Here is a 24,033-nt window from a genome sequence, read left to right as displayed (position 1 = left end):
TAAGTCATCTGGATCATGTATAAATTTAAAAATTAAACTACAAAGGTATACTAATATGCTACTTTTGCTTCTAACACATACATGCATATACATTTATACAATGATTATCCCTAGAAAGAAGGAGGTAGGAAATATACATTTTTTATGCTTTTGCACTATTTACTTAGTTTCAACAAGCATATACTGTATATAATTAAATCTTTTCACCTGCTCAATTAAGGTATATTGACAAAATTTTAAGATATTTAAAGTCTACAACATGATGATTTGATATATGTACACATTGTGAAAGGATTTCCCCATCAAATTAATTAACACATCTATGACTTCACATACTTAACTCTTTTTTGTCTGTGTGAGAACATTTAAGTTCTACTCTTTCAGCAAATTTCAATTATACAATATGGTGTTATCTTAAATGGCATCAAATGGAAGATGTATCATTACTGTTCTACCACTAGGAAAAAAAAATTCCCAATGAAATTAACACATGCCATTGCTTGTGAGATACACTCTAATTTCAGAGATGTTAATATGGTAAAAAAATCTCAGAATCAATAAAATATACCATCACTTTTGTACTTAACCAAGTTAAAAATGTAACAATGAAATAAAAAGAATCATCTGGTCTAGCCATCAGAAAAGACGTATTATATCTAAGTTTCTCTGGTAAAGCAAGTGAGTTGAGATCCAGAAAAGGCATCTGGAAAATCATAAAATTATATTAGGTTTCACTATCATGAATGATTTTGGGAATCGCAACATTTTTATTCCAATACTACAAATGCAAGCACTCGGATATAGATCTTAAAAACTGAGCAGCAAAATGAGAACTTCCTTAAGATCAATATAAGTAAATTCAATGTCAAGATTATTTACCTGTCAGTAAGGAAGGCACAAATAAGATTTTTTGCTTCTTTTGATATGTCATTATCATCAGGGAAGGTAAGTGAATTTTTATGGTTCATAATCTTACTGTAAGTTCCAACCAAAGAATCTGCATAAAAAGGTGTATCACCTGAAAATTAGAAAGAAAAACAGCACAATAAGATATATTAAAAAAAAAAAAAACAGTTTCAAAGGAAGAGTCAGTGTTACCTGTTTAAAGATTACTAAATATATACAAACTAAAAACACACACTTAATATGTAAAAAGAAATACATAAAAAAGTTGCTTTTGAGGGAAAAAGTGGGACAACTGTAATTAAAAAAACAATAAAAATAAAATAAAATTCAAAAAAAAGTTGCTTTAATCTTCTAAATAGATTTTAAAAGCACACACAAAATAGGTTTAGATCAATTTGTTTCCTATAAACACAATCAACGCTGCCTAATGTAGTTAAGTATTTTAATAGAAGAAACTAAGTGTTAAGTTTGGGGATACACAACTATTTTAGAGCTACACAAAATTCTTTTTACTCACCTACAAGCATTTCATATAAAAATACTCCAACTGACCACCAGTCACATTCTCGTCCATAATAACCATCACCACCTTGAGATTTTAATACTTCAGGGGAAATATAATCAGGTGTTCCAACAGCTGTATCACATCGTACCATACCTTCCTAAAAAGAAATGCAGATCAAATTTGGATTAGGATATAAAGTCTCAAATACTTAAAATGACATATAATCTCTAGAACTCTAAATCTCTGAGCTATAAACTATATCAAAATGTAATGCAAACTTAACAAAAATGAACAAATAGCTTAATCATATATATAGATTATATACAGAAAATATTTTTACTAAAATAGCTGTTCAATTCATAATGCTTGAAACTGAAGAATACATGCAAGAATCAACTGTACAAATATAAAATGGTGAAGCATGGGAAAAGGCCATGATAGTGTTAAGCACACTGAATATCTCTCTAATATGCATTTAACCATCAAAAAATAAAAAAAAACTATACATACCTATTACTTATTTTAGCTAGAATAAATGCAATAGAAGTTTTTGTGAACTAAATGTTCACAAAAAAGTTCTCATGTAGTGTTTCCTTCTAACCAATAATTTCCTTTTAAAATAATAAATACAACTTCATGGATATTGTTGTGTGATAATTTTCAAAGAATATAAACTGTTTCAACAAAATAAAGCAGCATACTTGCTATATACATTATTGATTAAATAAATAATGAGAATGGGTATCTTTTAAGATTGATTCCCAACTAAAATAGTCAGATCTTATATATGTTACTAGAAAGCCAAGTAAAACACTAAAAATATATACATTATTGAAGTCTAATATTTATGAAACTAATTTTAATTTTTGCATTAGTATTTAGGGACTATTTCCATTTCTAGTCACAAGTAGCATATTACATTTATTATAAAGGATTTAGTAAATCTAGCAATCTACACTTACCCTAAATACAGAGGAAAAAATTAATCACAAGTTACTAATACAAATCTAAACCGTAACATCTATTTCAACAAATGAGACAAGTCACATCAATTCTGTACAAGTCTAGCTATGGTTAGTACATTCTTATAACATTTTCTATAAAGCATATGCCTTGAATTAGAAAAAAACTAAATTAAAATTTAATCATTTAACCTTATTCATCTTCATACAAGTACCAAAATCAGCTAACTTCAAATGTCCAGATTTATCCAGCAGCATGTTATCAGGCTTCACATCTCTGAGGGGGGGAAAAAAAGAGCATTTCTGAAACAGATCAGATCAGACACTGATAAAAATTATATGAGGCACTTATTTTAGGCTATTTATCCTCACTCAGTGCAGATAAGACACTTTTGACCTGTATGTGCTCCCTATCCACACATAGACATTTAACTTCATCAGGGAAACTTCTTTATATGTTAATGCCTCAGAAGAAGACATATAATATTCCCCTTTCTTTTAAGTAGTTTGATTCTTCTGGGGGTGAGGGGTTGTAAAATCATTTGAGAGAGAATAACCATAAAAAATTTAACACTTAGGAATAAAAAGTAATTGAAACACATTTCTCAACATAAGTACATAAATATTTCCAGGACAGGGTCTAAGACACTTTCACTTTTGTATCCTTGGAACTCAGCATAGCAACTTCACAGTGGATTCAAGTGATGTTTGCAGAACAAGTAAAATTATTCTAACATATAAATATGATATATTCACTAATTAAAAGCAAATTAATTTGTATAATAAAAAGTATATAAAAATAATCACAAGCAAATTAATCTGTATATTAAAAAATGAAAATTGTTTAACACTGGCACATACCTCAAAAAACCAGCTTACAATTTTTAATTTACAGAATACCAAATAAAAGCTACATAATCAGACTAAGGGACAGTAAAAAGTACACATATAGCAACATTAAGCTGAAATGTTAAAACTACAAATTTCAAGGTTTTAAGTTCTGAAATACCACTCATGTCATATAGAAGGAGAAGAGGTGAGAGGATGTAGAGTAGAAAATGCTAATTGAATAAAGTTCAAGTATTTTCAGCTTTTCTCGTCAATCAATGAGAAAATTTAAAGCATTTTTATCCTTACCTATGAATAAAACCCATGGAATGGATTGCATCCAATGCAAGAACTACTTCTGCAGTATAGAATCGTGCCCATTTTTCAGGCACATCATAGTTGCTCATTAAGTTTACAAGGTCTCCACCAGGCATGTATTCCATCACCATGTAGAGATAACGATCATCTTGGAATGCATAAAAAAGCTATACGAATACAAAAAAAGAATTCATTAAGATCAGGCAAGATTGTTTCATTTAAAAGATTTAATTAAAACAGTCAAATTGCAAAAACAGAACAGAAACTGTCGGCAGCCGTCCGTCTTGAGAGACGATGGTGTAGCTTCTTAAGAGTCTATCTGCACCGCCGAGAATGGCTGTGCAGTCCAACTCGGGAGTGACACGGTATCTGTCTCCTCCCGTGTTGAATCGACATCTTGCGATGACGCTGGAGTGTCCTCTCCAGTGGAGCTGAAGCTACAGAGCCTGGGCAGGGTGATATGGAGGGTCTGCTGTTGCCCATGCAGCAGACCCCCCCTCTCTTCGCAGCTGAAGGGTCCAAGGGAAAGACGGAGTCAATACAGCTTGGCTTCAGGTGCGCCGCAGGAGTTGCCGGTGTTGACTACAACGTCAAACCGCCTTAGGGACTCCGGCTCCGGATTTTCTGTCGGGGTTTACTCCCTTAGCCTTTCCCCTGAAGAGGTATGCCGCAAGGCAGCGGAGGTTTTTTGGAGTCAGAGTTTTCCTTCTCTGATGTGCCCTGACTGGAAGATCGAACCAGTGACACTTAGCTCGCAGGCCGACGCTCAATCCACTGAGCCAAACCAGCCAGGGCTTAGAACAGAAACAAACATAAACATAAACACCACAAAGTCCCTTGCATATGCAAAGGAATTAACAGTTTCTGAGGATTTAGATGAAGATTTTTTCTCTATATATTTCTATACTAATTAAATTATAATAGTTTCATACAAGTCTTCTAAACAAAGAGATATTTTGGCTCTAACTTAACTCGTGCTTCAGTGGGGTTCACTGTTTAATTAATTTATTTTTTTTCTTTTATTATTTGGTTTTGAATTACAGTTGTCCCATTTTTTTCCCCCATTGCTCCCCTGTTTAATTTATATTAACACCACAATTCTCAAGAAGTCTGAAAACTGGGCTACACTCTCAGTTGTCCCTTATTAGATGTGTGGCTGGGCAATTTACTTAAATTGAGTCTCTGTCACTATAATCTCTTACAGAAGAATGTAAGGGACTATATCTTGATCAACTTTTATACCTGCTGCTCAGTCATCATCTGGATGTCTGGCAATCAGTGAATGCTTAATAAATGTCTAATAAATAAAGCATAAATTAACCTATAAATTCGGGGTATATCTAATAGGGATTAACTGCCTTTCAGAGTTGTTTAAAAAATTAGCGAATATAGAAAGCATTTAATAAAATAGATGCTCAATAAATAATAGCAGTAAATAGGAGGAGCAGTAACAACTAACAAAGAAACAGAAAGAGGGCAGCAGCTGGAGTCAAAGCAGGACTGACATGAAATTGACAAGAACACAAGTCATAAATGTATTTATTATATGACCATGGTTAAAGTGAAAAAAAAAAAGAGCAACTTTACAAAAGAACATTTTAAGTAAACATGAGATTCAAATCTAACTAAAATTAATAAAATAAATCTTAAGAGAAAAGATACCTAATTTATCTAGACATTTATGTTTTTTTAAAAAGTCTTCTTATGCTTCCTTTTTCAAGTGTTTAATGACTCCAGTTACAGATCTGGTTATTTTAATCAAAAATATATTTGGGGGAATGACATCTCATGGCTATCTCAGATATACAATTGGGCACCATAGTTAAACATTGTTCATAGTGGTGGCAGTTTATTTACAGACAATGTATCAAGAAAAACAAAGCTTTAAGTATATAAATTATAAATTTAACCCAAAAAGTAACAATTATATCATATGTCTTAACTCTCTACAAAACACTGGGCTTTTTCTCTATCAGTGGTTCCAAATCTGAGGTTACAATTCTCTCTCCCTGCTCCCCAACTCACGGAAATAATCATATCTGAACACATTTTTTGTTATTAGAACTGTTATGGGGGAGTAGGGAGGGCTGTTACTGGCATTACCTGGGTAGAAGCCAGGATGTTGATAAAAATTCTATAATGCACAGAAGAGCCCACAAAAATAAAGGATTATCTGGCCCAAAATGTCATATAATATTGAGCCCAGGAAACCAAGATATACACAGCTAATAAAAAGAGAGCAGACATTCAAGTATAAATGTCTCATTATGTGACTCTTCAACATTTTATATACGCTTTTTATCCCAATTACTAGTATACTTAGTTAGGATATGTGTCATTACGTACTGTAAATAAATAAATCCCAAAATACATGTTAGGAATTTAGAAATGGTCTAGTCCAATAGTTTTTCTTTTTTAAAACCAGAAGACCTTACTTCCCCCATATGAAATCTTACATAAGGACCCCAATATATGACAGATAAAAAAAAAATGCACCTGCTATAGTTGAGGCTGAAACAGAAAACCCAGAATTATAACCTACCCAAAATTTCTGCTTGTCCTTCTGAGACTTCAGCTGAGTATCTACACAGTTTAAAATAATGAATCAAAGCCAACTTTCACATTTTGAAGCAAGTAAATTGAGGCCCAGAGATGTAAGTAACTTGGCCACAGCTTCATAGATAGGGCTAGGGCAGTCAAGACAAGTCTAGGACCTGCAACTACTGACTCTTCTTTCCACAAAATAGCCTAAAGCTAACATAATAGTATTTGGAGATCTAGCTTAACTCACTTTCCCCCTCATTTTTTCCATTTCTTCCTCTCCACAAAATGAGAGAGACAAATAGACGAATACAGTTAAATAAATATCTCATATTTGGAAAATAAACTTAAACTTCAATATTAAACATAAATATCTACTTAAGAGTATAATTATATATGACTTTCACCAAATCAAAGCATATTATTTAAAATTTCTAATATTTAAATTCTATAGAAACATAATTATTTTGCTCTGCCCTTACTTTCCTCCTGGAGATGATTCAATAAAATTAAATTTTATGATTTTAAAAATCATGGTATATTAGACAATTCTGTAATTTCAAAGAATTCTCTATTACTGTTTTGGAAAACAAACTAAACTTCTCAAATATGTTTAGTTACAAACTAGTATAGTAAAAATGAAACAGTAGCAATATCATACCTGAACAACCCAAGGACTGTTAGCAAAAGCCATGATGTCCCTTTCTTCCCAGAAAAAAGCAGAATCAGATCTCTTAATCATCTCAAATTTACTGAGAAGCTTCATAGCATATACTTTCCTGGTGGATTTATGCCTTACCTTTAAAATAGAAAATGAAAAATAATGAACTTTTGCATTAACATTTAAATTTAAAGCTCAAAGTTTCCTAGAACTATTTGATAAATAATTTTAACAACTTGCTAAATTTAACATTATTCTTCTAAGGTATTTTTCCTTCTCTTTTGTGGATTTATCCCAATTAAATAAACCAAAGCTTTAATTAGCAGAAGCAAAGTCATGTTAGAAAAAAATCTTTATTTTCTGTATTACAGTACACCAGTCCCACCTCCATCCTGAGATGCATGCTGCTTCCTATTTATAAAACTTAGATAGTCTAATATTAAGAGTAAAGGTTTCTCTTATAATGCTTGAAAACTTTCCTCTACCCATAAACAGGTGAGGAAAATATTTCATACTACTTAATTTGACCCTAAGCTTTCATATCCTTAGGCAGAATATCTAGAGCAATTAAAGCACCTATTTTATAAAAATGATGTTTTCCTAAATAACATGTTAAGACTACAGGTGAATTTTTAATTTTAAAAAGTTATTGTTTTTCAACCTTATTAAAATAACCTACCAATTGAACTTCTCCAAATGCACCTCTACCAATCACCTTCACTACTTCATAATCTTCAGCTTTCATTCGTAAATCTCTGATTTTATTTATTGTGTCTTTATCTGTATGAAAAGAAAAGTTCATTTTAAATCACTAAAGCATTATAACACTGCTTATTTCACATTTATCTTCTTGAGAAACACAATGAAACAAAGAAATTCATTGAGAATTACTTAATATATAGTAAAATGTAACATTACAAAACAGAGAAAGGTTCAATGTACAAAGAATTGTTTTAAATAAATTCTGAAATGACTTCACTCTGTTGAAATGTTTCCATTAAAATCTGACAAATATACTATAAACACACACTAAGAATAATTAGTTTATTAACTACTGGTATTTTAAGTACACATCAGATTTGAAGTGAGGGACTATGAGTAAACATTTTAATGAAATAAAAATTTCTTTCCATCAAGTCAGTTTTAATGATCCTTTAAAAAAGATAAAAATTTAAGACAGCAAAGGCAAATATGCTAAAGAATCACATACTTGTATCACTACATTTACCTATTTGAACTTAGATTTTAAATTAAAACAGTGGGAATCACTGCAATTATTTATATAAACCTGTCATGCTACAAACTACAATAATTTACAAATCCCCACTGGACAGATATTCTAATTCCAAATTTGGTCATAGATTAAAATAGGACTATTTTAATCCACATGGGTCAACACTGGCATGAGATTACATGGAAAAGCTTCACATTTCAGAGTTGTACAAAATAGCTATTAAACTTAAGTCCTAGTTCCTAATAAAACCTGCATATAATACTGTCTTTCTTATTAAACACACATTTCAACCCAAGTGTTGGTGTTCATGACCAATAAACACATGCAACACAGAGCAAATTTTCACACAGAGATAACATAAGTACATTTAATTTTAGGGTACATATCTACTGCAAGATGCACCAGGATGATTTAGATGATAATTAATTTATTACACAAATATTTGTGTCTACCATACAGGCTCTATAGTAATCACTGTGGATATATTCTAAAGTGTAGTTCTTAAGAAGTTCAAACTCTAGCAAATAAAACAGAAAAAAAAATTAAAACAAAAAACAAAACACTCCAAACAATAAGGGAGATAAGCATAATTTGTTGAGTACTAAAGAAGACACCTAATCCAACCCTGCCTGGGAAGGAGGTGGCTAAAAAGGCTTTCTGGAGATGACACCTCAAATGAGTCTAATATGAAGAGTAGCAGTTAGCCAGGTTGGGGAGAAGAAAAGAGAAACTACTCCAGGCAGATGGGCAACACAAGGAAGGCACAGAGGAACTGTATACAAGAAGTTCTGTATTGCTGGAGTATCAAGTTCATGGTAAGGATTAGCAGGAGCCTGGAGAAACCCAATCTGGTTAAGGAGCTAGAACTTTACCTGTAGGCTAGTAGTTATAAAATTATTATTTAACCATCAAAAGTATTTTTCACAAGCCCTGGCTGCTGTATGTAGCTCAGTGGATTGAGCGTCGGCCTGCGAGCCAAGTGTCGCTGGTTTGATTCCCAGTCAGGGCACATGACTAGGTTGCTCATCAGGTCCCCAGTTGGGGGCGCAAGTAAGAGGCAACCACACGGTGATGTTTTTCTCCCCCTCTTTCTCCTTTCCCCTCTCTCAAAAATAAATAAACAAACAAATAAATAAATAATTTTAAAAAATATTTTTTTCACAATGAAGTTGAAAGCACCTCAATATGGAAAACAGATAAAAGAAAGGCCTGAACCAAATGATGTATTATGTAATAGCCTGCAAGGTTGAGAAAGGCTCCCTGGCTCTGGTGATATGAGGTTTAGAGCCATAAATAGACTATAAATTCTATAGTTTGATCTCGGAAAATATATCTGCTGCAAATTTATGTGGGAATGGAGATCTTGCTTCCTGTTTTAATTTTTGACAGCACAAGAAATGTTTTACGAAGCAGCTTGATATTACTTCTTATTCAAACAATATTAGTTGTCAAAATGACTTTATTACATTTAAATTTTACATAAAAGTGTTATTTTGCCTTTTAAGTTGACTTCATTGAGAAACATTATCAAGTCTGGAGCAATAAGTTATTTCCAAAGTCAATCAGTGTTCAATAAAAATTCAATGACAGCTAAGAGTGGTTCTTCTTTTTCAGAAAAACCTTTGTTTTGGTTCTTGTCTTAGTCAGCTCATAGTTCCATACAAAATACCATTGACTGTGTGGCTTAAACAACAGACATTAATTTTTTAACAATGTTAGAGGATAGAAGTCCAAAATTAGGGGGCCAACCCTTCCAGTTTCTGATGGGGCCTCTCTTCTTGGCTTGTTGGGCAGCCAGTGGCTTTCTGCGTACACACAGGTTAAGGACACTAATTCTATCTTATCAGAGCCTTATCCTTCTGACCTCATTTAACTTTAATTTCCTCCTTATTAGCCTATCTCCAAATATAGTCATAGTGGGGTTAAGACTTTAGCATATAAATTGGGTTAGGGGACAATTTAATCCACAATAGTTCTTAACTTTAAAAAAATCACAATAAAAATTATCACCACTAAGTCATCATACTGCTGTACGCTAAGATAATTGGGAAGTTCAGCTTCAATTTCTGACAAAATTTTAGAGGTGATGATGCTTCAGTCCATGAGAATGAATAACGTTTACCACTGACACTGTAGTTCAACGGCACAGGATAGATTCAAATATTTACCATAAATAACTGTAGGCTTTAAACACCTTGTTTTCAAAAGCGTTGTTAGTTTGTCCAACTAAGCCTTTTTCTGCACTATACATATTTAACACATTTAACTTGTTAACACATCTTAGCACACTCCACTTCAAGTTGAGTGTTTTCTCAACTTCTTTAAAAATATTCTTGCCTGTACTTGTTCCTTGAAAACTATACATTGAGGATAATTCTTCAGTCATTTCAAGTCAGTATTGACTTCTGAAATAAACAAGAGTCAAGAAAAATTAATCAAAATTGTCTTGTTTTTTAATTGACTTGACGCTGCTCCCAATGTCCTCACTTCTTTGAGCAACTGTCCTTGCCAAAATGCTGTCTTTTTTTTTTTTTTAAGATTTTATTTTATATTTTTAGAGGAGAAGGGAGAGAGAAAGAGGGAGAGAAATATCAATGTGCGAGAGATATATCTATTGGTTGCCTCTCGCGTGCCCCCAACTGGGGACCTGGCTTGCAACCCAGGAATGTGCCCTGTCTGGGAATTGAACCTGCGACCCTTTGGTTCGCAGGCCAGGGCTCAAGAGCTCAATCCACTGAGCTACACCAGCCAGAGCGCTAACAGTCTTTTTTAAAAAGGATTTTTAAAATTTAATCTTTATTGTACTTTTCCATTGCATTTTCTCCCACTACCATTTATCCCCTTTATTCCCCCCTCCCCAACACAATCATCACACTGTTGCCCATGTCCATGGATCCTTTTTCCTCAATCTCTTCATCCCTTAAACCCCCTACCACCAGAGCTGTCAGCCTGTTCTCTATCTATGAGTCTGTCTCTATGTTGCTTGTTAGTTCAGTTTGTTCATTAGATTCCACATATGATATGAGTAAAATCATATGGTATCTGTCTCTCTCTGACTGGTTTATTTCACTTAGCATAATCTTCTCCAGGTCCATCCATGCTGTCACAAAGAGTAAAATTTTCTTCTTTTTAATGGCTGAGTAGTATTCAACAGAAGCTAACAGTCTTAAGCAAGTTTTTCTCTTTACACATTTGTTTTGGTGCTGCAAACACTCACCATCAGTGAATAGCTTTCCCACTTGGCTAACAAATAAGACACGCAAAAACTTATGACCTGGCTGCTGTGGCTCAGTGGATTGAGCTGAGCATCGGCCCGCGAGCCAAGTGTCGGTGGTTTGATTCCCAGTCAGGGCACATAACTAGGGTTGCACGTCAGGTCCCCAGTTGGGGGCGCATTAGAGGCAACCACACAGTGATGTTTCTATCCCTCTCTTTCTCCTTTCCTCTCTCTCTAAAAAGAAAATAAACAAAAATAAATAAATAATTTAAAAAAATTTACGTAAGGTTGCAGCCTCATATTCCTTTTTAATTTTTGTGAAGAAAATCCTGCTGTGATGAGATATTGCATTTTGAATTTTCTATATTTTTGACTGTTGCTTTTCTGGAGTTGGGAATATTATTGTGAATGTTTACTCGGGTATTGTCGATGTATAGTCATCATATTCTTATAGTTATAGTGTCAATGCATAATGAACACAATGCTCTGCCATCTAACTTGATAAAATAATCCACACTCCACTGTGCCTCAAAATGACAACCAATTTCCCTTTTTTCTCTTTTTTTCCGATTTGACACAATGGGTATGCACTGGCAATAAAGAGTAAAGAAAATTTCTGCTATGGTGATACACACATGGAACGCTGTCAAGTTATAACTGTGTCAGTGTGATTTACAGTGTACCAAGTAGTAGTGTGAAGCAATGACAACACCTATACCATGTATGATTTCTGTCACAACTACTCAACAGAGACATAGCACAAAAGCAGTCACAGACAACAGATAAAAGAATAAGCATAGCTATGTCCAAATAAAACTTTATTTATAGACACTGAAATAAAAATTTCATGTAATTTTCAGTATTATTCTTTTGACTTTTTATCAATTATTTAAAAATATAAGAGCAGGTGGTGGGCCAGATTTGTCCTGTTGGCTGTAGTTTGCCAACCATTGCTTTAATGGAAACCCAGCTCCCCTCTGAGGGCACCATTTTCCCTGCAGCCTTCCAGTGGTGACTTTTACCCTCACGTATGCCTCATGCCACTGGCCCTAAGAAAGGTGAACTCCACTGCCATCTCTATACTCCCATTCTAAATTTGCCAGCTTTGATTTTCATTTTATTAGGTTGTTATCTCCCACTACCTCTGATAGTTGCTGTCATCTATTGACCCTTAAATCACCACATCTCATTGTTAGATAATTTTAATTCCTGTTTATTGATTTCTTCAATATTCTAATACTTAAATATTTTAATATACCCATAGATGATATTTCTAATAACCTGGGTTCTCAATACCTTTAACTTCTGGCCCTTAATACTGCTTGGTAAACATGTATTTCCCTAGTCTGTTCACTCTCCGACTCTGCTAGAGACCGTATTTCCCACTTTCTTCTCAAACCTCACACAGATCTCCCACTGTCCTCCCACTGATAGTCATAGCTAATGACCTTGTTGGCTACTACCCCAAAACAAATGGAACTATCAGAAGAATACTGGCACAGAATTACTATCATTCTCACCTGTGGGCCACAGTTTGCCATCCTCTGCTTTAATGAAGATGCAGCTCCTCTATGAGGGCACCATGGTCCACTGGTGATACTATGTACCATTTTTTTCAACCAGCAGCATGTGCACTCATATATTTGGTTGCTTCACCTTTTACTAGAGGAGAATACTGCTATCTTACATCAACTCCTCCACCAATAATGTCATCATTTTCCACTAGTTCAAGACCATTGTTCTAGCTATTCACCTCTTTCTCCTGTATCATCAAGTCTTCCCCTTTCTAAATAGATTTTTTCTTTTGCATATTTTATTGATTATGTTGTTACAGTTGTCCCAATTTCTTTTCCCTTTGCTCTCTTCTTCCCAGTACCCTTCTTCCCTCCCGCAATCACACCCCTTCTTAGTTCATGTCCATGGGTCGTGCATATAAGTTCTTTGGCTTTACCCTTTCCTATATTATTCTTAACTTCCCCCTATTTTGTACCAACCAATTATGCTTCTTAATCCCTGTATCATTTCCCCATTTCTCCCCCTTCCCCCTTCCAGCTGAATACCCTCTGAATGATCCCATACCTATGATTCTGTTCCTATTCTGGTTGTTTGCTTAGTTTGTTTTAATTTTTTAGATTCAGTGGTTGATAGTTTTAAGTTTGTCATTTTAATGCTCATAGTTTTGATCTTCTTTTCTTAAATAAGTCCTTTTAACATTCATATAATAAGGGCTTGGTGATGATGAACTCTTTTAGCTTTACCTTGTTTGGGAAACACTTTATCTGCCCTTCCATTCTAAATGATAGCTTTGCTGGATACAGTAATTTTGTTGCAGGTCCTTGCTTTTCATCACATTAAATACTTCTTGCCAGTCCCTTCTTGCCTGCAAAGTTTCTTTTGAGAAATCAGCTGACAGTCTTATAGGCACCCCTTTGTAGGTAACTCTGTTTTTTTCTTGTTGCTTTTAAGATTCTCTCTTTATCTTGAAACTTTGGCATTTTAATTATTATGTGTCTTGGTGTGGTCCCCTTTGGGTCTAGCTTGTTTGGAACTCTCTGTGCTTCCTGGACTTGTATGTCTATTTCCTTCACCAAATTGGGGAGTTTTCCTTCATTATTTTTTCACATAAGCTTTCAATTTCTTGCTGTTTCTCTTCTTTTTCTGGCACCCCCTGATTTGGATGTTGGCATGTTTGAAGTTGTCCCAGAGGTTCCTACGCCTCTCCTCGGTTTTTTCAATTCTTGTTTCCTCATTCTGTAGAGGTTGACTGTTTTTTTCTTCCTTTTAATCCAAATCATTGATTTGAAACCCGGTTCCCTTCCCTTCACCACTGGCTTTGTGTGGATTTTCCTTCATTTCATTAGCATAGCCTTCACTTCTTCCCGTATGTGTTTGCCATACTTAAGTGTGACAGATGTCAAGTCTGTGAGCATCTTTATCACCAGTGTTTTGAACTCTACATCTGTTACGTTGGCTATCTCCTCATTTGTTAGGTTGACTATCTCCTCGTCGCTTAGTTCTCCCACTGGAACCTTGATCTGTTCCCTCTTTTGAGCCATACTTCTCTGTCTCCTCATCTTTACAGGCTCCTGTGTTTTTTTGCCTCTGTGTCTTAGGTAGATCTGTCGCACCTGTTACGTTGTATGGGGCAGAGCCTTAGGTATTCATCAGTACAGGGTGACCCATTTCACCACGCTGTGGCGCTATGTGCACACGCAGGGGAGGGGCTCTGAGAGGGAACAATGCCACTTGCTCAGCACTCACCTCTTTTCCAGGCACTTCTCCCACTTCCGTATCGGACTGGTGCCTCAGAAGCTGTTGTTCTGGCCATCATTCCCAAGTGGGTGGGTCTGTGGACATTCTTGGACCCTGAGGGCCCTTTAAACAAGGGGACTTTCCTGAGAGACTGGCAATTTCTTTCTCTGCCCCAAACCTGACTGGTTTGCAAATTCAGAAGCAATGAGGCTTTATTTTCCCTGGCACTGGGACTGTGAACTACATAGTCTAGTGTGGTGCTGGGAGCACTCCCCAGGTGTCCCTCCCTTCTTTTTAAAATATGTGACTGTGCTTTCCACCAGCCTGCTGCTTCTGCCACCACCACACCGCGTCCTTTCTACCCCGACTCCGCCCTTCCTACCTGTCTGGATAAGTATTTCTTCTTTATGTCTTTGTCTGTTGAACTTCCTTGCAGCTCGATTTTCAGGAACTTCTGGTTGTCTCTAGTTCTGAGGTAGCTGTATTCCTTCTTAGTTGTGGAGGGAGACACAGCGTGTCTGTCTAGGCCTCCATCTCGGCTGGAAGTCCTCTAAATGGATCTTGTCATGCTGTTTTCATTCCCATCTTAAACATCTTGATTCCATTTCTCTCAATAACTACTGCTCCATTACTCAACTCCACTAAAACAAAATTCTTCAAAGATTATATATACTCTTTGTTCCTATATTTGCCTTTAATCAACCCTGCGTGGGCTTTGGCCATTACCTTCCAACCAAAATTGCTTGTCAAAGCCACAAGGACCACCATTTGCTAAGCCAATGACCATTGTCAGTCCTCATCTTGATCTATCAGCAGTTTTTGACACAGTTTGATCATTTTCTCCTGGTTCTTAACTTTTCTTTACTTCCTGGATAACACATTCTTCCAATAATACTGAGTATATTTTTCAACCTCAATGGTTACCTCTTCGTTGCCTTTGCTGGTTCTTTCCCGTCTCCTAGATTTCTTAACAATGGAGCATCTCAAGGCTCAGTCTTCAATAGTGTTTTCTCCTCTATCTACACTCATTTCTTTCATGGGCTTTAAAAACCATCTGCAGGTCAACAACTCCAAAATATTTACTCTAGACCAGACCTCTCTCTTAAATTTCAGATTTATATATTCAATTGCTTACAAAATGTATCTACTTGGGTAACACCGCAAATTTAATGTCTAAAATCAAAGAGATGTTCTCTCTATTCATGATCCCACATTTCAGCTGATGGATCAATTTTGCTTGGGGCAAAAACCTAGAGGGCATTCTTGACTCCTTTTTTCCCCTTATATTCAACTGTAGTCATCTCTGAGTGTGGTGGGATTACAGATTATTTTATTCCTCACACTTTCTGTATGTTTCAAGTTTTCTATGACTCTTTGCTTTCTAATGAAGAAGAGATGTATTCTGCCTATGCTAAGATTTTAGATTATAAAATGCACTGTTGTTGTAGGTATCGCTTTAGATTGTAAGACACATCTCAATTTTTAAAAAGAAAAAGATTTTTAAAATATCAAAATAGATAAAATATGGTAATAAAATTATGCAGAATACACTGGTTGACCAAAATACTACCATTCTTTGCCTAAAGAAATCCAGCATACCTTGCATACTTTTAGAGTAGTCAAAGCAGCCCATACAAGCTCTAAAATAATCTATTATTTATCTGGAAAATTTACAATGTGATATTTATCGATAAAAATGTATTTTTTTAATGCAAAAAAATTTTTATGCCCAAATCTTCAAATAAAATTCAAGTTTCAGGAACATGTGTCATCAGTGTATGGTGTGTACGTACACACACACACACACATACACACACACACCCTGTTTGAGGAAGCAAAAAAAAATCCAAACTCTTCAACATATCATAAAAAGGCTTTTAGATCTTGTTACTGTCTGATTCAGTCCTTTATTTCTAGATACTCTCCCCAAGAATGCTCTAGCAATGCCCAGTTACTTGCAATTGCCCACACAGCTGTACTGCTTCACATCTCCATGCCTTTGCAGATGTTGATCACCAGCCTAAAATGACTTGCCTCACTTTATTTGACCAAGTTACTATATAATACAAGATCTAATCCTGTATCTTCTCCTCAGCCATTCCTGATCTCCTTAAGCAGATGGGATGACTTCCTCCTCTAGGACACCACTATTTCCCTAGATTTTATCTGTCAATCTGGACTGAAGTTGTTTATGTTTCTTCCATTAGACTGTAGTTCCCATTTCCTCAATAATGAAGACTATACTTCATTCATGGTTATGTCCCTAATGTATGTGTGAGTTCAATGATACTTACTAAAATATTAAAAACATTCAATAACATATTGTACAAATGGAGACAATCAATTACATCCAGCTCTTATCTACTCAGGAACAATAGAGAAGCCACAAACATCTACTCCAAAATAATAAAAATATATATGTAAAAATCAATCTTGGGTTTCTCAAAATGTTGAACAGCATTATCAAATATATAATGTTAAACCAGAATTATCTGGGTATCACATCATACCTAGATGTGGAATGAAATGAAAACACATATCCACACAAAACCTTGAACACAAATGTTCATAACAGTATTATTCATAATAGTCAAAAAATAAAAACAATACAAATGTTTGTCAACTGATGAATATTAACAAAACAAAATGTTGACACACACATAAAATAGAATGTTATTTGACAATTAAAAAACACGAAGTACAAGCTACAACAAAGATAAACCTTGAAAACATCATGCTAAGTCCAAAAAGCCAGTCACAAAAGACCACATATTATAGGATTCCACCTACAGGAAATTACTGTATTGGCAAATCAGCACAGACAAAATACGTTACTCACTACCTAGGGCTGGGAAGCTTGGGGAGAAATGGGGAATGACTGCTAATGGGTATGGGGTTTCTTTTTGAGGTGATGAAACGTTCTAAAAGTGATTATGGTAATGGTTGCACAACACTAAATACACAAAAAGCAATGAATTATATACTTTAAATGGGTGAATTTTATAGTTAAAATTGGGTTTGACAATGGTTTTTACATACGACACCAGAAGCAGAATCCTCAATAGAAATAATCGATAAATTAGACATCAAAATCAAAAACTTTTGCTCTGTGACAGAAAATATGTAGCTTTTTGAATCTAGAAGTGGGGCTTATTGATCCCCATTCCCTTGAGTGTGGGCTGGAGTAGGGACCAAATTCCAAGTACTAGAGTATGGAAAGGGAAAATAGTAAAAAAAATAAAAATAAATAAAAATAAAATAAAACAGAGAGAGGCCTGGTAAACACTATCTTACACCATTTGATATAGGTTAACTTTATCATTGATAAATCATGATAGCTCATATCCCAGATATAATGTGATGAGAAGTATACTTCATCTCTGTGGTACTAATTCATCCCCATAACCCATAACCCCAGTCTAATTACTGGAAAACATCAAAACAAATCAAACTTTCAAAACTGTCAAGGTCATAAAAAACAGGAAAGATGGAAAAACTTTCACAGACTAGAGAAGACTGAGAAGAAATGGCAACTAAATATAATGCAGTATTCTAGATTGAATTCTGGAACCAGAAAAAAAAAAAAGAAGAAGAAGAAAAGAAAAAGATGAAACTGATATTTAAGTAGGCAGTTACTAGTAATATACCAATTTTAATTTCTCAGTCTTGTCAATGTACCATACTTATAAGAGATGGTAACATTAGGGAAAGATGACTGTAGGGCATACAGGAATCTCTGTATTATTTTTGTAACTTCTGTAAATTTATTACAAAATATGTAAAAAGTAAATAAAGAGGATATTTAACAGTTCATTTTAAAAATCTACCCGATTAAGTGATACTTTATTTGAATAACTTTTCTAAACTTTGTAATATCCTAGGTCATACTGCATAATACATTCAGTTTTGACTCCAATTTAAAATTCTGACTTTTTTAAAAATATTTTTTTAATTTATTTTTTTTGAGAGGGGTAGGGATGATAAAAGAGGGGGAAAAACATGGCTGTGTAAGAGAAACATGGATCAGCTGCCTCTAGCAGCAAGCCCGCAATTTAGGAACATGCCCTGACCAGGAAATGAACCAGCAACCTTTTGCTTCATGGGACAACACCCAACCCACTGAGCCACACTGGTCAGAGCTAAAATTCTGACTTCTATTTCACCTTGTGGTATAAAACTGTATTTTGGAGATATATATATATATATATATATATATATATATATATATATATATATATATATATATTATTTATTTATTTATTATATAAATGTAAGCTAGATACAACTTTTGACTCAGAATTGCTAGAATTCACTCCAAAGAAAGAAAAAAGCAAATATACCAAGTTGTATGTACAAGAATATTCATCACAGCCTTACCTATAATAGTGAAAAACCAGAAGAAATCCAAGTGTCAACTATTATAGAACGTTTTTAAAATTATTCATTCAATGAAATATATGTATTCATTTTTAAAAATGTGTTTCTACACATACTTGACATAAAAGATATTTTGAGATTGCTTGTCACTAAACACACTGCGTAGCTGACTGAATTCTATTGATTCATATATTTTTAATGTTTTGCTCTAACAATACATATTTGCTATAATGAACATTCCTGTATATTTGTAGGGCTTTTTGCAGGATACATTTCTTTAAGTATTAGGTTATGCTCATGAACATTATTAGTTTTGAAATATACTGTCCAACTGGTGTCCAAAATGACTGCGTTTTTACCAATCCTAGATATTATTCTTTTTTATCTTTCTGATTCAGAATGAGGTGGAGGTAGGGGTGGCATCTTTTTCTCATTTTAACCCATATTTCTTAAAATATTAATGCATTTGTTCAAGTGTCAAATGCTCATTGGTCATTTTTATTTTTTCTCTTTTATACTATATATTCATTTATTTTGCCCATTTTTAAATATTTCACATTTTTATTGACTGGAAGGATCTCTTCATATAATAGGGATATAATTCTGTTAAGTATGTTGTAATTTTTCGCAGTTTATCGGTGTTCTTTGTTTTTCTTTATATAGTTTTAATATGCCAAACTCTTTCAATGTTTCCTTTAGTTTCTAGCCCTGGTATCCTGCTTAAAAAAAAGGCATTTCCTACTTGAAGACTATAAAAACAATACCTATTATTTCATCTAGTACTTTATGTCTTTACATTTATATATGTTACAGAGGATTTCATTTTCTTCTCATATGAATATCCAATTGTCTCAATACAAATTACTGAATAATCTACTTTTCCCCCAATGACATAAGTGCCATTTTAAGCTTATGTCAAATTTTTATATAATAAAAGATGTGCTTCTAGACTCTCTCTGATGATATATTGGTCTCGTGTCCTTCAAGAAAGTACTATTTTTCTTTAACTTCAAAATCCAGTTTAAAGAAATAATCCCCAAATACAATATCGTGACTACAGTCCTGCCTCCACAAAATGTAAATACATTCAACTAAAGTTACCAAACTATGCAAGTCATTTATAGATTTAATAACCAAAGATCAAACATGCCAAAACCCTACTACATTTCAAAGCTTTCTGGCTGGATATAACCCACATTAATGCAGAATTATATGTACCTTAATACTTAGTTGTGAAGAAAGGAGTTTTAATGACATTACCAAATAGTAGTTTTAATTTTTTTCATCAGTTGAGAAGCTTCAAAATAGAATTGTATACTCATTATAATGCATGATCAATATACTCTATATCCTCCTCCACTCACGAAACTTATCCGTTTTAAATGTAGAAATCAACGCTGTATTAAAGATAATATATAAACTTTGTTTTCAGAACTTTTGCTCCTTATAATTCCTCAACAAGTGTAGACTTCTAACTACAACTAAAATTATATTCAAAGTACATGAAAACCCTCTTTAATTTTACTACAGATAATGCAGTATTCATCCTCAATATTAGAGTACATGATTTCATAAATGTAATTAGATACCCTTAGGATAAACCATAAAAACTTTTGATGTTTTGTTTAAATTATTATTATACCTTAATTTAATATGAGAAAAAAGTTTTCCCTTTTCTATTGAGCAATATGTACCTTTTGTGCAATGTCACAAAGAGCTAAGGCAAACACAGTCAAGTTGTTTTTACTTCCTTGGATGAACAACAGGCTCGTTGATATCAGTAGAACATGCGGAACTGAAAATTACTTATTTATTCATAGCTTTTAAAATATAAGATAATTACTAAAATTATTAAATTTATTGATTTTAACCTCCAACTAATGAACAGCAAATTTAAAGATAACACTAACATTCAACTATCATAATACTCATTCAATAGACAGAAAAGCATCATGATTTTACAAATATAAAAAGTATGGATAAAAATTACATATTTTATGTTTTGAAGCATGCCAGAGAAATGACATATTAACAATTGAAAATGGGGGAAAATAGGAACAAACTGCCTGTTTAGATATAAATAATTAGATGTGTGTAATCTATGAAATTGCATTTTTGGAAGAAATTTAAGAAGGTAACGATTAGCAAAAAGGTTTAACTCCATATTATGGAATATTATGGCTGGTTACCAAATATAATTACTTCGAAAGATAAATAAGAACTTTAGATACAACCTTTTTACAATGATACATGTAATTTACTCCTTTATACAGTGATACAATGATTTACCCTTTACAATAATGAAATATAAACTTTTGGAAAAACTTTATTTTCTATATCGCAACTGAACTTATTTTCTTCTTGTCATGTGTGGCTTGTTTGTTGATTTATTTGTACGCTTGTTTTTGATGTGATGATTCTATATGGTGGAACAGAAATCACTATTCTGAGAATGTTTAAGAAACAGTAACTAAATATATCAACTCTAGGCTAGTGGTTGGTTACCTCTGGAAGAGGACGACATGAGGTCCAAGACCTAGATTGTAATTTAACATTTATGTTAAACAAAAGACCAGAAGCAAATAGTGCAAAATGTTAAATATTAGTTTAATTGTGATGATCGGTACACAGATATCTGGTATATTATTATCAATACATCTGAAATATGTAGTAATCAAGAATAATTTTTAAAAACCAGTAACCATGTCCAAACTCTATCAACAAAGAAATACTTTTTATATAATCTCTAACCAGTCAGCATTTGACCTCAAATGCATTTAACAAATATTTAAGGAGTACCTAATATTCAGTCAGGCTTGAAAGTAAAAATACAAGTACCCTGCTCTGATGACACAATCTGGTGATGAGGGAGGGAGAAGCAAAATGTAACAATCAAATAACTACAATCTAACTGTGGTAAGTGCACAGATGCCATGAAAGCCCATACCCAGCAGCAGGACATCTGACAGTCTAAACGTTAGGAAGCTAAAGCAAAAGCTTTTTTGAAATTTAAAGGACGACTCCTTTAAGCTGGTTGGGATTCAAAGGAATTCTAGAAAAGGAAAACATCTAAAAAGTCTGTGGAAAAGGTATCAAGGTGCTTTCCAGGAAATAAATGTACCTTGTGTGCCTGAGATGTAAGAAAATTCAAATAGTAGGAACCAAAAAGAACACATATATATGCATGACCCACGGACATGGACAACAGTGTGGTGGGGATTGCCTTGAGGGAGGGGAAAGGACTGGGTGAAGGTGGGCAGAGGGGGAAAAAGTGGGGACACCTGTAATAGCATAAACAATAAAATAATAATAAAAAATTTACATAAAATTTAGCTAAAAAAAATAACCCACGAGGATAGTAGTACAGAAAAGAATGTAATTTGAAGGGTCATACAGTACCACATTAGGAAAATCAAAAAAGCTGGGATTGAGATGTGACTCAAATTTTCAATTAAAAATAATCCTCTGGTAGCAATGTGTATAACTAACTGTAAGTGAGCAAAAGTAGATGCACTGAGTGAGACCAGACAGATTTACTGTAATCATTCAAGTGGAGATAATGAAGCCTGAACAAGAGTAGCTGTAGTAGTAAACAAATAAAAAGTTCAAGCCTCTGTTGAAGACTGCCCCAGATCAGAAATCTACATTTATCTGCCTTTTCTTTGGTTATTTATCTTTAATTTTATGGTAGCTCCCTTTTCTCCAAATCACATGAGCATGTTAATTCAATATTCCAGGTTGTAATCTACCTAGATCTGGGGGTATAGACTAATTTTAAGTTCTAAAATTTCTTCTCTTTCCCTGAACTTCAATTCCTTTATTTTTAAAACTCACGAAAAAAAAAAACCAAACAAACAACAAAAAATAACAAGACACAATGTAATCCTTTTTAAAAAAAATCTAATCCATTTACCCGAAAGGCCCAACCTGCCATTTCAGACTCTTCTGCCATCTGTCCTCCTTACCCGTTCCTCCTAATTATAAAACAAGTTCAATTTATACCAAACTCCTGGCTCCTCAAAGATATCATACTTTTGATGGCTCTGTAACTTAACAAATGCTGTTTCCTCTTTGCCTCAATTGTTCTTCCTCAACTGAGAAATCTAACCCATCCTTTAAGACTCAACTCACATGTTACTTTCTGAAGCTATGTATCATTACATTCTCTACAAACTTCTACAATTATAAAGGTTTATGTAAGTTACTATTTGCTTCTTCTGTGTGTATGTCCCTCCATAAGATTGTAAGAACTACAGTTTCAAAGAAAAAGTCTTATTCTCATGTCTTTAGTGACTGGACATTCAAAAAATAATTCAACAATATATGGTCCCATGTACTGAATTTATCATTTTCTCATATATCTTGAACCCATAGCTCCAAAAGGGAAGGCCTAGAGGGGCAAAATTACTTTTGTTTCTTCAGAATTTTTCACAAGTCTTGGATTATCATTGGCTTTTGGGCTAACACAATTTTTATAGATTAATGCTACTCTTTTGCATTTATCCCTGGATATGTACTCACATATAATATGGCCATTCACAGCCTTTCCAATCTGGGCTGGGATTTCCCTGTGGAATAACCCTGGTTTCTTTGGCTGCAACCTTCTTATATTTACCCCTTTTTGAAATATCATCCTTCACTCAGATCACTATTAATAGGTTTTATCTTTCCAATAAATTGGATTAAATTTCCTATTCTTCGAGCACATGCCTGTGTCCAGTATTTCCTTCCTGCACAGACATAAAGTTGGTTTTCAGCTGAGGAAAATTATGACCCACAGGGGACAGTTGGCCAAGTCTTGAAAGATTTTTGATTGTCACAACTGGGGGAGAGGAGGGAGAGTATGCTACTGAAATCTAGAAGGTAGAGGCCAGAGATGTGGCTAAACATCCTACAGTGCAAAGACCAGCCCTCCACAACAAAGAGTTATCAGACCCCAAATATGAACAGTGCCACTGGTCTAAGGTAAATGGAGTGCTTTGTTTCAAGGTCTCTGACAATTCCCAAATGCTAACAAATTCAGCCTTTTTTATTACAACCCAGAAGAGCAATTACTCTCATTAATTTTTCAACAATTAAATTATTAGCAAAGCAAATAAAGATTTCATCAATTGTTCTACATCCTTTTATAAGCTACACCATTACTACCACAGCAATCATGCCACTTTTGTAATCTATATTAGGAAAGCTATATATATAGTACACTACCATAAAATATCATTTCTGGGTTTA

At 34.0% G+C, this 24,033-nt stretch overlaps 1 protein-coding gene across 4 annotated transcripts in view; it reads right to left on the bottom strand.

Annotated features, from left to right (window-relative positions):
• Window positions 1–24,033, bottom strand: part of ROCK1 (Rho associated coiled-coil containing protein kinase 1) — a 166,048-nt gene that overhangs the window by 104,594 nt on the left and 37,421 nt on the right. For all 4 annotated transcript variants that reach the window (XM_090285751.1, XM_090285753.1, XM_090285752.1 and 1 more), the window contains 6 exons: window positions 7,401–7,501; window positions 6,722–6,859; window positions 3,511–3,686; window positions 2,566–2,650; window positions 1,424–1,568; window positions 880–1,018 (listed from right to left, as the gene is read on the bottom strand). In XM_090285751.1, coding sequence (XP_090141877.1) covers window positions 880–1,018; window positions 1,424–1,568; window positions 2,566–2,650; window positions 3,511–3,686; window positions 6,722–6,859; window positions 7,401–7,501 — 784 coding nt within the window. The remainder of the gene's footprint in view (window positions 1–879; window positions 1,019–1,423; window positions 1,569–2,565; window positions 2,651–3,510; window positions 3,687–6,721; window positions 6,860–7,400; window positions 7,502–24,033) is intronic.

Source organism: Furipterus horrens, unplaced genomic scaffold, assembly GCF_987537825.1.
Source record: "Furipterus horrens unplaced genomic scaffold, mFurHor1.1.pri manual_scaffold_8, whole genome shotgun sequence".
NCBI lineage: Eukaryota > Metazoa > Chordata > Mammalia > Chiroptera > Furipteridae > Furipterus > Furipterus horrens.
The sequence above is the reverse complement of the archived record's forward strand: the minus strand, read 5'-3'. Positions and strand labels throughout refer to the sequence as shown.